Source organism: Lepisma saccharinum, chromosome 11 (assembly GCF_977018435.1).
Source record: "Lepisma saccharinum chromosome 11, izLepSacc3.1, whole genome shotgun sequence".
NCBI lineage: Eukaryota > Metazoa > Arthropoda > Insecta > Zygentoma > Lepismatidae > Lepisma > Lepisma saccharinum.
The window spans coordinates 6,318,579-6,331,055 of record NC_139239.1 but is presented as its reverse complement, the minus strand read 5'-3'; the positions used below and the strand labels follow the sequence as shown (position 1 = coordinate 6,331,055).

At 38.2% G+C, this 12,477-nt stretch overlaps 1 protein-coding gene across 2 annotated transcripts in view; it reads right to left on the bottom strand.

Annotated features, from left to right (window-relative positions):
- The window catches only part of nAChRbeta1 (nicotinic acetylcholine receptor beta1), a 373,117-nt gene that overhangs the window by 46,616 nt on the left and 314,024 nt on the right, over positions 1 to 12,477 (bottom strand). For both annotated transcript variants that reach the window (XM_083130650.1, XM_083130648.1), the window contains exon 5: positions 8,469 to 8,559. In XM_083130650.1, the coding sequence (XP_082986776.1) occupies positions 8,469 to 8,559 (91 nt within the window). The remainder of the gene's footprint in view (positions 1 to 8,468; positions 8,560 to 12,477) is intronic.

The following is a 12,477-nucleotide window of genomic DNA, read 5'->3' as shown; positions in this document are numbered from 1 at the left end:
AGGCACCAGGACATAAGTACATACCCCCTGAATGTATGCGGGTGGAGGCGGGCTTCTTTAGGGGGTTCCCCTTTATTATTGTTTAACTTGTATGGATATAATTGCATTATATTTGTTAAATAAATGAAAACATTTTTAGAAATATGGAACACTAAAATCACATATACACAATGATTAATGAAATTAGTTAAATTATAAGAAGTTACTATTACAGGAGATGGAAATCGTTTGCTGTATTGAACAATGACGAAATATGGGTACAATGTTTTGAGATGTATATTTGAACTTTCAAAAATGTCAACAAAAACAAGACAAACTGTCCAGAATATATTCGAAAACACTTTATTTACTTCCGTATTATTATTATACTGTATTTATGTCTTTTAAATGTCATATCGTTTTCCTTTCCAAATATGACTACACAGAGTACAATAGATGAATGTCCAAGAATAAAATTAATCGCAAGTGTATTTCTATATTCAATGAAGATGGCACTAGAGCATTTGTTATCAATAGGGAAAGGAACTTTAGGTAATTAAATGTTTTTTCTGCGATAAGATACAGACCCTCATTTTTGCCAAAATTCTGATTATAGCCTTATATGTCAACACAGCAAATTTTATTTTACATAAAAACACATATTTTCCAGTTTTCCGTATGTAAATACATATTTTGCGAATTTTCATTTTAAATACATAAAATCGCTCATTGACTTCATCCACCTCGAAATCCTCGAAGGAAAAATGTTTATAGGCTACTCTGCACCTCTTTCATATCGAGAGTGCTAGGTTTGTTTTGTCTTTGAACACCCTCGCTGGCAGACTTCTGGCACCTCGCCTACGATCCTATTGGGAGAAAATAGCTGTAAGTAGTAGCTGGGGCTGGCTACACGTAATGATAGCAAGGCTTTTTAATGAAGCAATGCAGCTATTGTGGCCGGAAGGCATAACATTTGACAATGTTCTTCTCCTCGTGACAGATGCTGCAGCTTACATGAAAAAAGCTGCAGTAGGCCTTGCCGTTAGCTACCCCAAAATGGTGCACGTTAAATGTGTGGCCCATGCGTTGCATAGAATATGTGAAAAGATAAGAGCTCTTTATCCCAATGTCGATAAACTGGTTTCAAATGGCAAGAAAGTTTTTATCAAGTTGGCTAGAAGAATAGACAATTTTAAACAAAAATGTCCTGAGGTTCCCCTTCCCCCTACACCTGTAGTTACGCGATGGGGCACTTGGTTGGATGCAGATGTTATGCCCAGAAGTTTGAAAAAATTGTATCCGTTGTAAATGATCTCGACAAAGAAGAATTCTGCAAGAACTGTTGATGGAGCCCTCCGTAAAAGTCGAATTGGCATACATCTCAACAAACCTGTCCATTCTCTCTAATTCCATATGAAAGCTTGAATCGTCCGCGAACACTTTGGCAGCTTCCATTGTTAAAGTCCGTATAGTAGAATCGAAACTGCAAGAACTCACTGGATCTAAGTGTCTAAATGTACAGAATTTTTTGGGAAAAAACAAGGTTTTCAAACTTTGTGCCAAATTGCATGTGTTTTGGAAAGTGAAGTAGAGGAAGAGGAAGCTTTGGAAAACTTAAGCGTTAGTGACATTTCGTGATTCAAATATGCAAGAATTGTTTCTTGTGACGTGGAGCGATCTTTCTCACAATATAAGATGCTTTTTAGAGATAATCGTCACAGATTTACAATGAGAATTTGGAAAAACTATGGTGATCCACTGCAACTCTTCCAAAAAATTGCTCGCTAAGAGGTAATCATTTAGAAACTAATTTCAGGTGTTTAAAATGCATGTTATAGTTTGTTTTTGTTACCAAATGTTTTTATTTTTGTCACATATTTTCCTGTTTTTATCACATATTTTCAACATTTATGACACATAAAAAATAAATATTTCTGTGTTTTTTAGCACATAAAGTTCCGTTCCCTAGTTATCAATTTTGACAGTGCGGAGATAGAAATTAAATTATTTGGAGATTCAAATGAAAGGAAGTGTATAGGAAACAATTTAGTAGAGATATTTGTGAACTAATAATATGCACTATATATAAATATATATATAGTTTGTGCCAAAAATTCAATTTATACTTCAAGTCTTCTTCTAAAGCATGAACATAAATGAATAAGATTCATGTATTATTTCTGTATGATGTGTCTACAAGCATGGAATAAGTTATTCCAAATTTATTTTTTCAATAAGATAAAGTTTGAAAAACGACAATTGCAAGACTGTTAGCTCTTAAAGACGTTACCATGGGAACGACGTGTTTAACAAACGCCCTTTCTGTCCAGTACTGATCAATGAGAATTAAATTACAATGTAAGTTTCAAATGCAGCAACTTCGTATCAGTTAAATTTCTTGAAGATAGCAAGGGTTGCGTCCGGTGAAGATGGGGATTGTCCTAAGTCTGTTTCTCTGGAACTCATACGGAGGAGAGTCCATCTGCGGGAAGCTGCTGGGAGAGAGATGCAGAAAGGATGGTCAGATCAACCTTCTGTCTCTCCCGACGGAGGTCATCCAGAACGTCATGAGGTACGTGAAGTTCTCGGATGTCGCCAGAATGAGGCAGCTGTGTCACAGACTGGACGACGTCAGCAAAGATTTCCTCAACGTCAGCCTCCACGTGATCAAGAAAAACATCGAGCAGGAGGAGAGCAGGACGATGCAGTTCCTCTCTTTGCACGCGCCGAGCGAGCGGCAAGTGGAGTTGGTGAGGTACCACAAGCTGCTGCAGGTGCTAAAGTGCGAGGTGAAGGTACTGGAGAGTACATGCTGGACAAGCATCAGGGGAGGGAGCGGGTGTTTCTACGCGGGGGAGATCTTGGATGAAATCCTCAAGGTCAGCACCACCCCTCGAGACAGCGGGGATCTACAGGAGGAATTGTGCAAGCAGAAACTTCAGCGCCTCTTCGAGCTGGTGGAGAAGTTTTCGGACAGGTACGAGATGCCTTACAAGATGTCCAGAGATCGCAACATCTTCTGGGACCTCGTCGAGATCCTTAACTGCAGCTCGGATAAGAATGCCAAAAGGCACCTCAACATCTCGTACGTCGGAAGCTCCTGCCAGATAGACGCCTGCTTTAAAATGTACGGCTGCTTCATGCAGTTCATCCCAGTCGCAAAGTTCACGGAGCAGGTGAACCCACTGCAGGAGTTCATCAAGCTGAAGAAGGTGTTCGCCTCCTTGGTGCTTTTCGCAAGCAGGAACCACGTCATGTACAAACTCGACAAGGTGGTGTCCAAGTGCGAGAGGGGGATGCAGCTTCCCCTCCTGACGAAGCACGAGAACCGCTGCACTGCCTTCGTCAAGGACAAGGTCTTCATGTACGGCTACAACGCCAGGAGCCACAAGAATCGTGCCCTGGACATCGAAATCCATCTGAAATTTCCACCCCAATCGATGGACGTCGATTCTCAACCCTGTTCGTTAACTTTGACGGAAGGTTCCGAGATCAACCGCTCCCTGCTCGAGGTGGTGAAGCTATCAGAAACATGCGACTGCGAAATAAAATTTGAAAATACCGGTACACTGCAGTGGAGGAAGTTCCCTTCTGCCTACACTCTCTCTGTGTGCGAACATGCAGACTGGGGGACCGACAAATACCTCACTGACCCCAAGGACAAGAAATGAACGTCCATCTTTAAAAAAAAATCAGGTTCAGTATTTTGGAACCGACAACTTTCTTCGTAACATCTTACGAGAATTTCTAATAGCAGTAATCCAAGTAAATTTAAATTTAAATTTCAAGAAGTCGTCATTTATGTGTTTTAATAAACATGTTTAATTGCATAGCAGCGGTGAATGATTGTTCTGTATGCTTTTGCTGAAATAATATACTTGTACGTTGACACAGTTATCCGTTTTTCAAATTAATTTAAGTACATGTTTATAACATGTAATTTTACAGTATAATACAGTAAGTATGAAATAATTTGAAAGAATAATTTCAAATATACAAGCGACTTGATGTGATACAAGATTATCTTGGACTCCTTATAGTCAATGATAGTGTTTGAATTGAAAAGGTTCTCTTTTCTAAATAAATTCCCAGGCAGGAAGAGCAAATCCTTCTTTGAGAATGTTTATATTGTTAAGTTATTTTTATTACACACCATTGTAATGGTCAGTACTACAACTTAATTTTTAGAACGGAAAGTAATAATTATACAATACTACTACTACCACTTTAATCTTTTTAAAAATGGAATTCTCTGAACTGAAGTTTATAAAAAAATATTTTTTTTATGAAACAGTCTCAGTAGAAACCAAGTGGGGTGACGTTGTATACCTCCCTTCCCTATCTATCTATCAGTACAAAAGTAGAAATAATATTCCAACGTAACATAAGCAAAGATTTATTATCCACTAATTGAAAGTGTAAATATTGGACTACAAACGAATAATGCAAATTCAAATACTGCATTGCAAATGTGCTTAAAGTTTAGGTTCAAATGTCCTTGGGCTTGATAAAGAACGGCTTGAAATCAGAGATTGTAGATTAGAAACTTCAAAGGTTTGCATCATATTTATGTAGTACTTTCTTTTATTTTTATAGAATTCGTCTACTGCATTTTATAGGGTGGGCAATGGCCCACTTTGGCCCACCTATAGCGCCGCCCTTGGCTCTTAGGTTACGAAACGAACCAATCATTCAGAGCCTTAGCCATTCCAGCTGAGACTCTCTCATTCCCTCAATGGATGACGTGCTTCTTGTGCCGAGTATGTTTGCACTGAAGAAAATAAGCAACAGGAGAGAACATTACCCTTTAGATACGCTATTATCATTCAAGAGGCCCACCTAGGACCTAATCATAACGGCGTTCCTTGTCAAAGAAACGAGAGAAAAGAGAACAATCTTTTATGATGAAAGACTCGTACGAACTCATTTCTATGCTCCACGTCAAAGTACAAAAAAGAGAGCGAGTTTCGAGGAATGGAAAGTAAAGTTAGTTAAGTCTTCTTTAATTCTGTTTCGCAAATAAAAGTTGAGACTAATTTCATATATTCTTTTTCACTACGAATGTAGGTAAAAATCCTCCACTGTCTGTCCTTTTGGTAGTTCGAATTTTTTCCCATCATGCTATGGTGGATTCACCTTCATTGTCAACTAATTGGTCGTTAAGGAAGGCAAACAACTTTTGGCGGGACTTGCTAATCGATTAAGAATCACCTTCGGTGTTCTTCTGAATAAGAAGAATGGCCCGGGGGGGGGAAGGGAGGGGGAGAGGGGAACCTAATGAGCAACAAATTTGCTTCAGATTTAGTTAATATGCCGCCCGAATACTAAATAAAAATGGTGCGGAAAGACTGGAAAAAAGGGGGGGCAGCAAGAAGACAACCCTTCGGTATGATGCTCACGTAGCATCCGTCTCTGGGTTCCATCTTTTCCGCATCAGGGTTACTGCAGGACCGGAAACGAGCATTATAATAATAGGGAGAAAATTCGCCCATGCTTAACTTCGAAATGCCAGCTCCACTTCCCCCTCTGCTGTCGACATCGTGGTCGTCCCATATCCGTCTGAATACCGTAATCAAAAGTTCAAGGAAAAGTGCTACATCAGATTAAGAAGGGCGAGAACTGTCTCTTTATGCTCTCAGAGACATTAACGCTTTGCGTGTTGTGTCTGTTAATCGCGGTCAAATTGTGCTGCAAAAAAGTGTCCTGCGTCAAAAACGAGTTTCTCCAATTGCACGAATGACATTCGGTTCCATTGTGAATACAAAGCAAGTTTTTCTTTAGTCTTGAAATTCTGAAAGTGCCGAGTCTCGAACCGATTGCTTGTAAGCTGATGCGAAAGATTAACCAAATTATTACAAGCCATCTTAAAGGATTTTATAAGAATCCAAAGCATTGCAGTTGTTTTTATACCATAAAACAAAGGCGAGGCAAATGTTTTTTTTTTTAAAGAAAGCGGGTCTCGAAATCTTAAAAGTTATTTCGAAGTCGTTTCTCTATCCATTTGGATTAATAGTAGCAATGATCATGGATTATGTTTGCAAGTGAGTTCAAGGAGAATGGCTGGGGTTTGGATCTTCATACTAAGATCATGAGACGAACACGAGAGAGAGGGAGAGATGGATAAATAGAGTGAGTGAGAGAGAGCAAAATAAAGGTGGACAATCAGAGAGGATACAAAACGATAGATAGATGATTCTACAGATAGAGAAATACGGCGTAAGAAGAGTACAGGGAAATAGTGAAATTTGTGATAGGGATAGAGGAGTGTGTGATACATAGCGGATATAGAATGATACCGAAATGAGAGTTGACCAGGGTAGAGAGAAAGAGAGACGGGAGAGAGAGAGAGAAATGCATGATAGAGCGAGAGAGAGAGAGAGGAAGAGTGAAGATAGATAGATGAATAGTCATACTGAAGAATGAGAGGTAAGAGGAGTAGGGAGAAAAGAGACAGATGGAGACAGAAATCGAGGTAGGGATACGGGAAGAATGCGTGATGGAGAGGGAGAGGGGGAGAAGAATGAGAAGAAAAAGAAAGATAGATGAATCAACAGATGGAGAAATGAGGGTTTCGAAGAGCAGAGATCAAGAGAGATAGAAATGGAGAGAAAGAGGCAAGAGAGAGATTAAGAGACCGAGCAAGTAAGCGAGAGAAAATTGAGAGAATTAGAGAAACAAGACTTTACTTAAGCAGACAAGTTAACTCGTACACGTCTATTACTGCCACCTGAATTCATAATAGAGTTAGGCATGCTTTCCTTGTCATCAAAGCGTCAGATGGAGCCACCTGTATCGGAAGACTCAGATTTGGAGTGACAAGACACGCCACAGATTGTCAGCCCGACATCTGCTTGGCGCGTCTCTTTCATGAATAAGTTTGCCTGCAAAATTTTGCTGAGAAGCCGTTCCCTCTCAACCAACCAGGAGTCCCGTCAGCATCTTTCTCTTAGGGTGAGGTTACACAGTGAAGTTAATAGTTTCAATAGGAGTTAAAGTTTTCTCTTCTGTGTGTGTGAACAATGTGTAATAATAGTATTTCCCTTTTATGTAATGGCTTAAACATTAGCTACTTTTCATATACACAAGTTTCGATATAAAAATGATGTTGAAGAAAATGTCTGAAAGCCTTAATATCGTCATGAAGGACAAGACGTAATAAATTAATATGTAAATTATTTTTACAACGTATGTAGATGTATTATATGCTGTGTATATTTATTTATTTCAAACGGTATTTATAGTGCTTTACACAGCAAATTCCTAAGTACAACACTTTTACCCATACATTCGTAATCAAATATCAGAAAGTGAAAGAAGAAATTGGAATAGGAGATAAATAGAACAGAAGAAAGAAATAGAAAAAAAAACATAGTGACAATAGATATCAGATCTCAACAGTAATATGAAATAATCCAAGTTAAAGAACAGAAAATCAAAACAAAACACGTATGCGTTCAGTTATTCTTAGTAATATTATATTGAGCTAGTATAAAGTCAAAAACACAGCAACGTGTACGTACAATGTACATATTTATAAAACCAATTTGGTAAACTATTAATTACTTTTCCAATCGCAAATTATTGTATAATATATAAATATGATAGACAGCTCTTTGTAACTTTCGAAATAAATTGTAAAAGAAGCATCTACAGAAAGAACAATCCGATGAAAATACATAGCTATTTTTGTACTTCTTGTACAAGTGAAGGGAACATATTATGTAACTCGCTAAATACAGAAAAGTAGCTTGTTTGTCCACCGATGCCTAGTTTATAGGTTCTTTGCCTAAACCTAAAAACGAAACGATAATATATTACCAGAAAAGAGGGGTGGGGGAGAAACTTCAGGATATTTCGAAAAATAACAGTTCCCGCGTTTTTTGGTCTTCAGCTTGTCTTTCGAATTTGCAGTTAATTTTAGGTGACCGTAAGCACTATGCATCTCATTGATCAGAAAATATGACATGTATGAGGTACAAATGTTCTTCATCATGTTTCAGAGATCGAAACTATAGGAAAAAGGATCGATAGGAAAAAAGTACCGAAATATGATGTTTTATGTAAAGTACATGTAAATTTGCAAATACGTAAAATATGTAATATCCTGAAGAATATGTAAAAATATGTAACATAAAACTTATGCAAAATCATGCCAGTTATATAATTCGTTGACATTTTCAAGTTCAAGGTATATATCTAGAAAGGAATACAATATGAAATTACATACAAACCAAAGTTCTAGTAATTAGCAATGTAGTTATGTCCAGATTGCATAAATGTAAACAAAACGAAAGTTGAAGGTACACGCATTGTACCAAATTGTATACGCTATCGATTAAGGTTAACCAGAGGGTATATGGCACATACCACTGTACACCCTCGACTACAGCCCCTGCTTATTTATAATAAGATTGAAAAAAAAACAAGAAAAAAAAAACCAATTGTCGTCATTAAAGACATTCTCAATAACCTATTAGTGAATGCCGTACCTGATAGATGGCAGGAGGAACCCACAAAACCTGTCCATCAGGATATATCAACACGTTGGATTTATATCTCACTTCGTAGTTTCCGTCAGCGCTGAAAAATAAAAGAGAAAGCAACGTCATTAAACTGATTAGTAAGAACAAGTAGTTGTATACGAATTACACCATAAAAGAATGTTGTTATTCTACAAGATTGTCAGATTTGCAAGACATTATGATGTGCACCAAATCTAACACTTTTTCTGAATGAAGAAATTGAGTGATGGTCGTCTTTCAATTTCAGGAGACTTTACCTTATCAAACAGTATATAACAAACGAACTTTGTGGATTTCAGACCGAAGCGACAAGCGAGACTGGACAGGCGAAAAATGACACCCGCTAGGAAACGAACCCTAAGTAATCAATGCAACCTTTCGAACCGAAGCGACACGGCAGCCTTCACGTGTCTTTCGGACTGGGCCGTTTTCTCAATGGTATGCATCGTGTCACCTGGGTACGTTGTTCGCGCATCCGCGATGAATGCTTGTTTACAGACTGAAGAGGCTTTTGTCGCTTGTCACTTCGATGTGGACCTCCGCTGTCGCTTGGAAATCAGTCATATACATAAATGCAACCTTAAGAACCGAAGCGACAAGCTGCACGTGTCGCTCGGACTGGGTCGTCCTCTCAAGTGTGTGCATCGTGTTCCTTAAGCCGGTTGTTGGCGCATGTGCGATGAATACTTACTTTTAGACCGAAGGGGCTCATGCCGCTTGTTACCTGTCACTTCTGTCTGAAATTCTCTTTTCACTTGTCTACTGTCACGTATCGCTTGGCACCTGTCGAATGTAGCTTCGGTCTGAAAGCTCTCTTAGTGTCATTCTAATACAATACGACATCGAAATGTGTCCTTATCAGAACTCGCCCGTTGATGACTTAAAAATTCTAAAAAGAGAATTATCCCATGACGATCTTAATAGATTGAAGGAATGGGCTGAAAGATTGTTTTTTAATATTGCCTATGCAGTTCTTGCAGCTCGGAAGCACTTCTGTAGACTGGCGAGAGTTATATGCATTGCGAGCTGGACCTACACAACGCAACCCAAGTCCTCCTGCCTCTTTCTCACTCCCTTTCTTTCCGCCCCTCTTCCAACGATACTGTAACGTTGCTCGCTCCGAGTTGCATATGTGCATACGAGAGCTAACTTGCACAAATAAGACTAGTTACCCATGCTCTGCTTTAGACATTCAGAAGTAAGCTTGAAATCTTCATAAAAGGCAAACAAATCAGGGTACTGGAGAAAACATTTCAATAAAAGGACAGCCGACAGTTTGGTGGTGAAGGTAAAGAAAATGCTATTGAGAGAGAGAGAGAGAGCAGAGGAAGAAAGAGAGAGAAAACAGGTGAAGGAAGAAAGAGGAACAAAGAAATGGGACTGCAACTAAAAATAACTTAGTCTCTCCGATGACTCCGTCGCCTTGTAATCAAGTAGTTACTTGATTACTTACTAACGTTACGTTAGTTTATGTTTTATAATAAAATAAATTACTGCCTTGGTCAGCATATTTAGTTTTTCATAATCATGGAAACAAGGCTTAATGGAGTTATAATTGGACATTTTCCAAGGCTGATGAGGAAAATTAACAACTGGAAAGACTTGAAGAGGAAAGAAATACACAAAGACGAACAAGAGAAGTTTCTGAGAAAATGTTTGGAGAGAGGCACAGTGCCTAAAGGATTAAAAATAAGTAAGAAGGGAGTGATTTGCAACACCAGGAGATGGAGGATATTGGTTCAGAAAATGGAAAAAGAACTGATATGGAATGAAATAAGGGCAAGAAGAAAGGAGATAAAGATAATAAAGGAGAACCTGACAAGAATTGAAAAAGCTATTGAAGATGGTCTCACCATTTTTACGAGAGAATATACATTTCATGAAATGAAAATCTGGCAGGAGAAATTTAGAGAGAAAATGAAAATAAAATTGAAGAAGAAAGGAGAGGGACTAGGATGGAAAGAAGAAAGAGGAGAAGAGGAAGAAGAAGAGGATACCAGAAGAAGAGTTGTGGTAATAGGGAATGTAGATCTAACAAAAGAAGAGGAAGCTTTTTTAAAACTAGGCAGAGGTTTCAAAGTTAAAGAAAGAAATGTAGATTATGAGGAAGTTATATATGACATTGAAGAAGCAGTGCTCCATATAAAAGAAGAACCAGAAAGAGACAAGATTAGAAGAAGAACAGCAGCCATACTAAAGAAAGAAATGGGAAAACAAGGAAAAGTAGATAATTTGAGTCAAAAAGAAAGGGAAGGGATGAAGAAAATCAAAACAAGAAATGATGTGGTGATAGAGCAGGCAGATAAAGGTGGAGCAATTGTGGTGATGGAAAGAGAATGGTACGAGAGGAAGTTTGATGACCTAAAAGAAAATGGATATGAGGAGATTTGTGGAACAGGTGAAGAACAAACTATAAAAGAAAGAATCATTAAAGACTGTAGGAGGAGTGGATTCAAGAAATGCATAAAGGAGACAGGAAGACTACCAAGTTTGAAAGGCTTTCCAAAGATACACAAAGAGGAGATAAAGTTAAGACCAGTAATGAACTGCAGAAACAATATTTTGGAACCCTTAGAAAAGAAATTAAAGAAAGTTATTGAAGTGTTAGTAACACAGCAAGAAAGCAGAGCAGTTAAGAACAGTGAACAAGTAGTAGACCTCATAAAAGGACTTAAGTTAAATGAGATGAAGACGACAATGTTTAGCTTAGACGTGAAAAGTATGTTCCCGAGCATCAAGAGGGGACACGTTTTGGACATTATTAAAAAGAGAATGGGACAAGAAATTATAGGAGAATGGGATAGTGAAAGGGTAGTGAAGGCGCTGGAAACCATTTGGAATAACGGTTACAGTATAATGGGAGATAAAATAATGTTAATGAGTGAAGGACTAAATATAGGTTCCAGTCTAAGCCCAGCATTGGCTGAATTGGTTATGAATGAATGGGAAAAGAAAGTGATAGAAAAGGGAGGTGACAAAATGGTTCTGTTTTGCAGATATGTGGACGACTGTTTTGGCATTTGGAAGGGAACGAAGAGGCAGCTTGACATTTTTGCCAAAGAAATTCAAGATGAAGAAAGAGGGATATTATTGGAACTTGAAATAGAAGAAGAAGACAAGTTAAGCTATCTAGATATATTGATGAAAAGGGAAAGAGGACAAGAAATTGAAACCGCTTGGCATCAGAAGAAGTGTGCAGCAGGGGTATTCTGCCACAAAAGAAGTGATGTAAGTGAGGTGACAAAAATAAATTTTATAAAGAATATGGAGGACAGAATCAAGAAAATATGCATGAAAGAATGTGAAAAAGAAGGCAAAATAAATAGCCTATGGAAACAGCTGGAAAAGAATGGCTATGAGAAGCAGGATAGACTGGACATAAACAGAAGAAGTAAGAAAACGGGCAGGGGAGAATTAGAAGAGAAAGAAAAAGAGGAGAGAAGGTTTGGAATAAGGAGTATGGGGAAGACCACAGAAAAGATATGCAAAGTGCTTAGAAAAGCAGGAATTAAAACTTACAGGAAGGGAGGGAGAAGCATCTTAGGAATAGCGAGGAATGCTAAGAAGAAAAAGGAAAACAGAGAAGAGGAAGAAGAAGGGATTATCTACGAAGTAAAATGTAAAGAATGTCAGAGTGTGTACATAGGAGAAACGAAAAAAAGGCTGAAAGACAGGTTGAAACAACATAGGGATGATGTACGACTTAAGAGAGAGAGAAATGCAATATTTAAACACACGAGAGAAACAGGACATGACATAGAGTGGGATGAGGCTAAGCAGATAGGAAGGGAGAAGAGAATGCTAGTGAGAAAATGGAAGGAAGCCAAGGAAATAGAGAAGAAAGGCGAAGAAGACACAATGAACTGGAATGGGGGACTGAAGTTAAACAAAGAATGGAAGAAGATGTTGGAAAGAGTGGAAAGGACAAGAGAAAAAGAGGAGAGGAAAAGGAAGAAAAATGAAGGGAAAAGAGAGT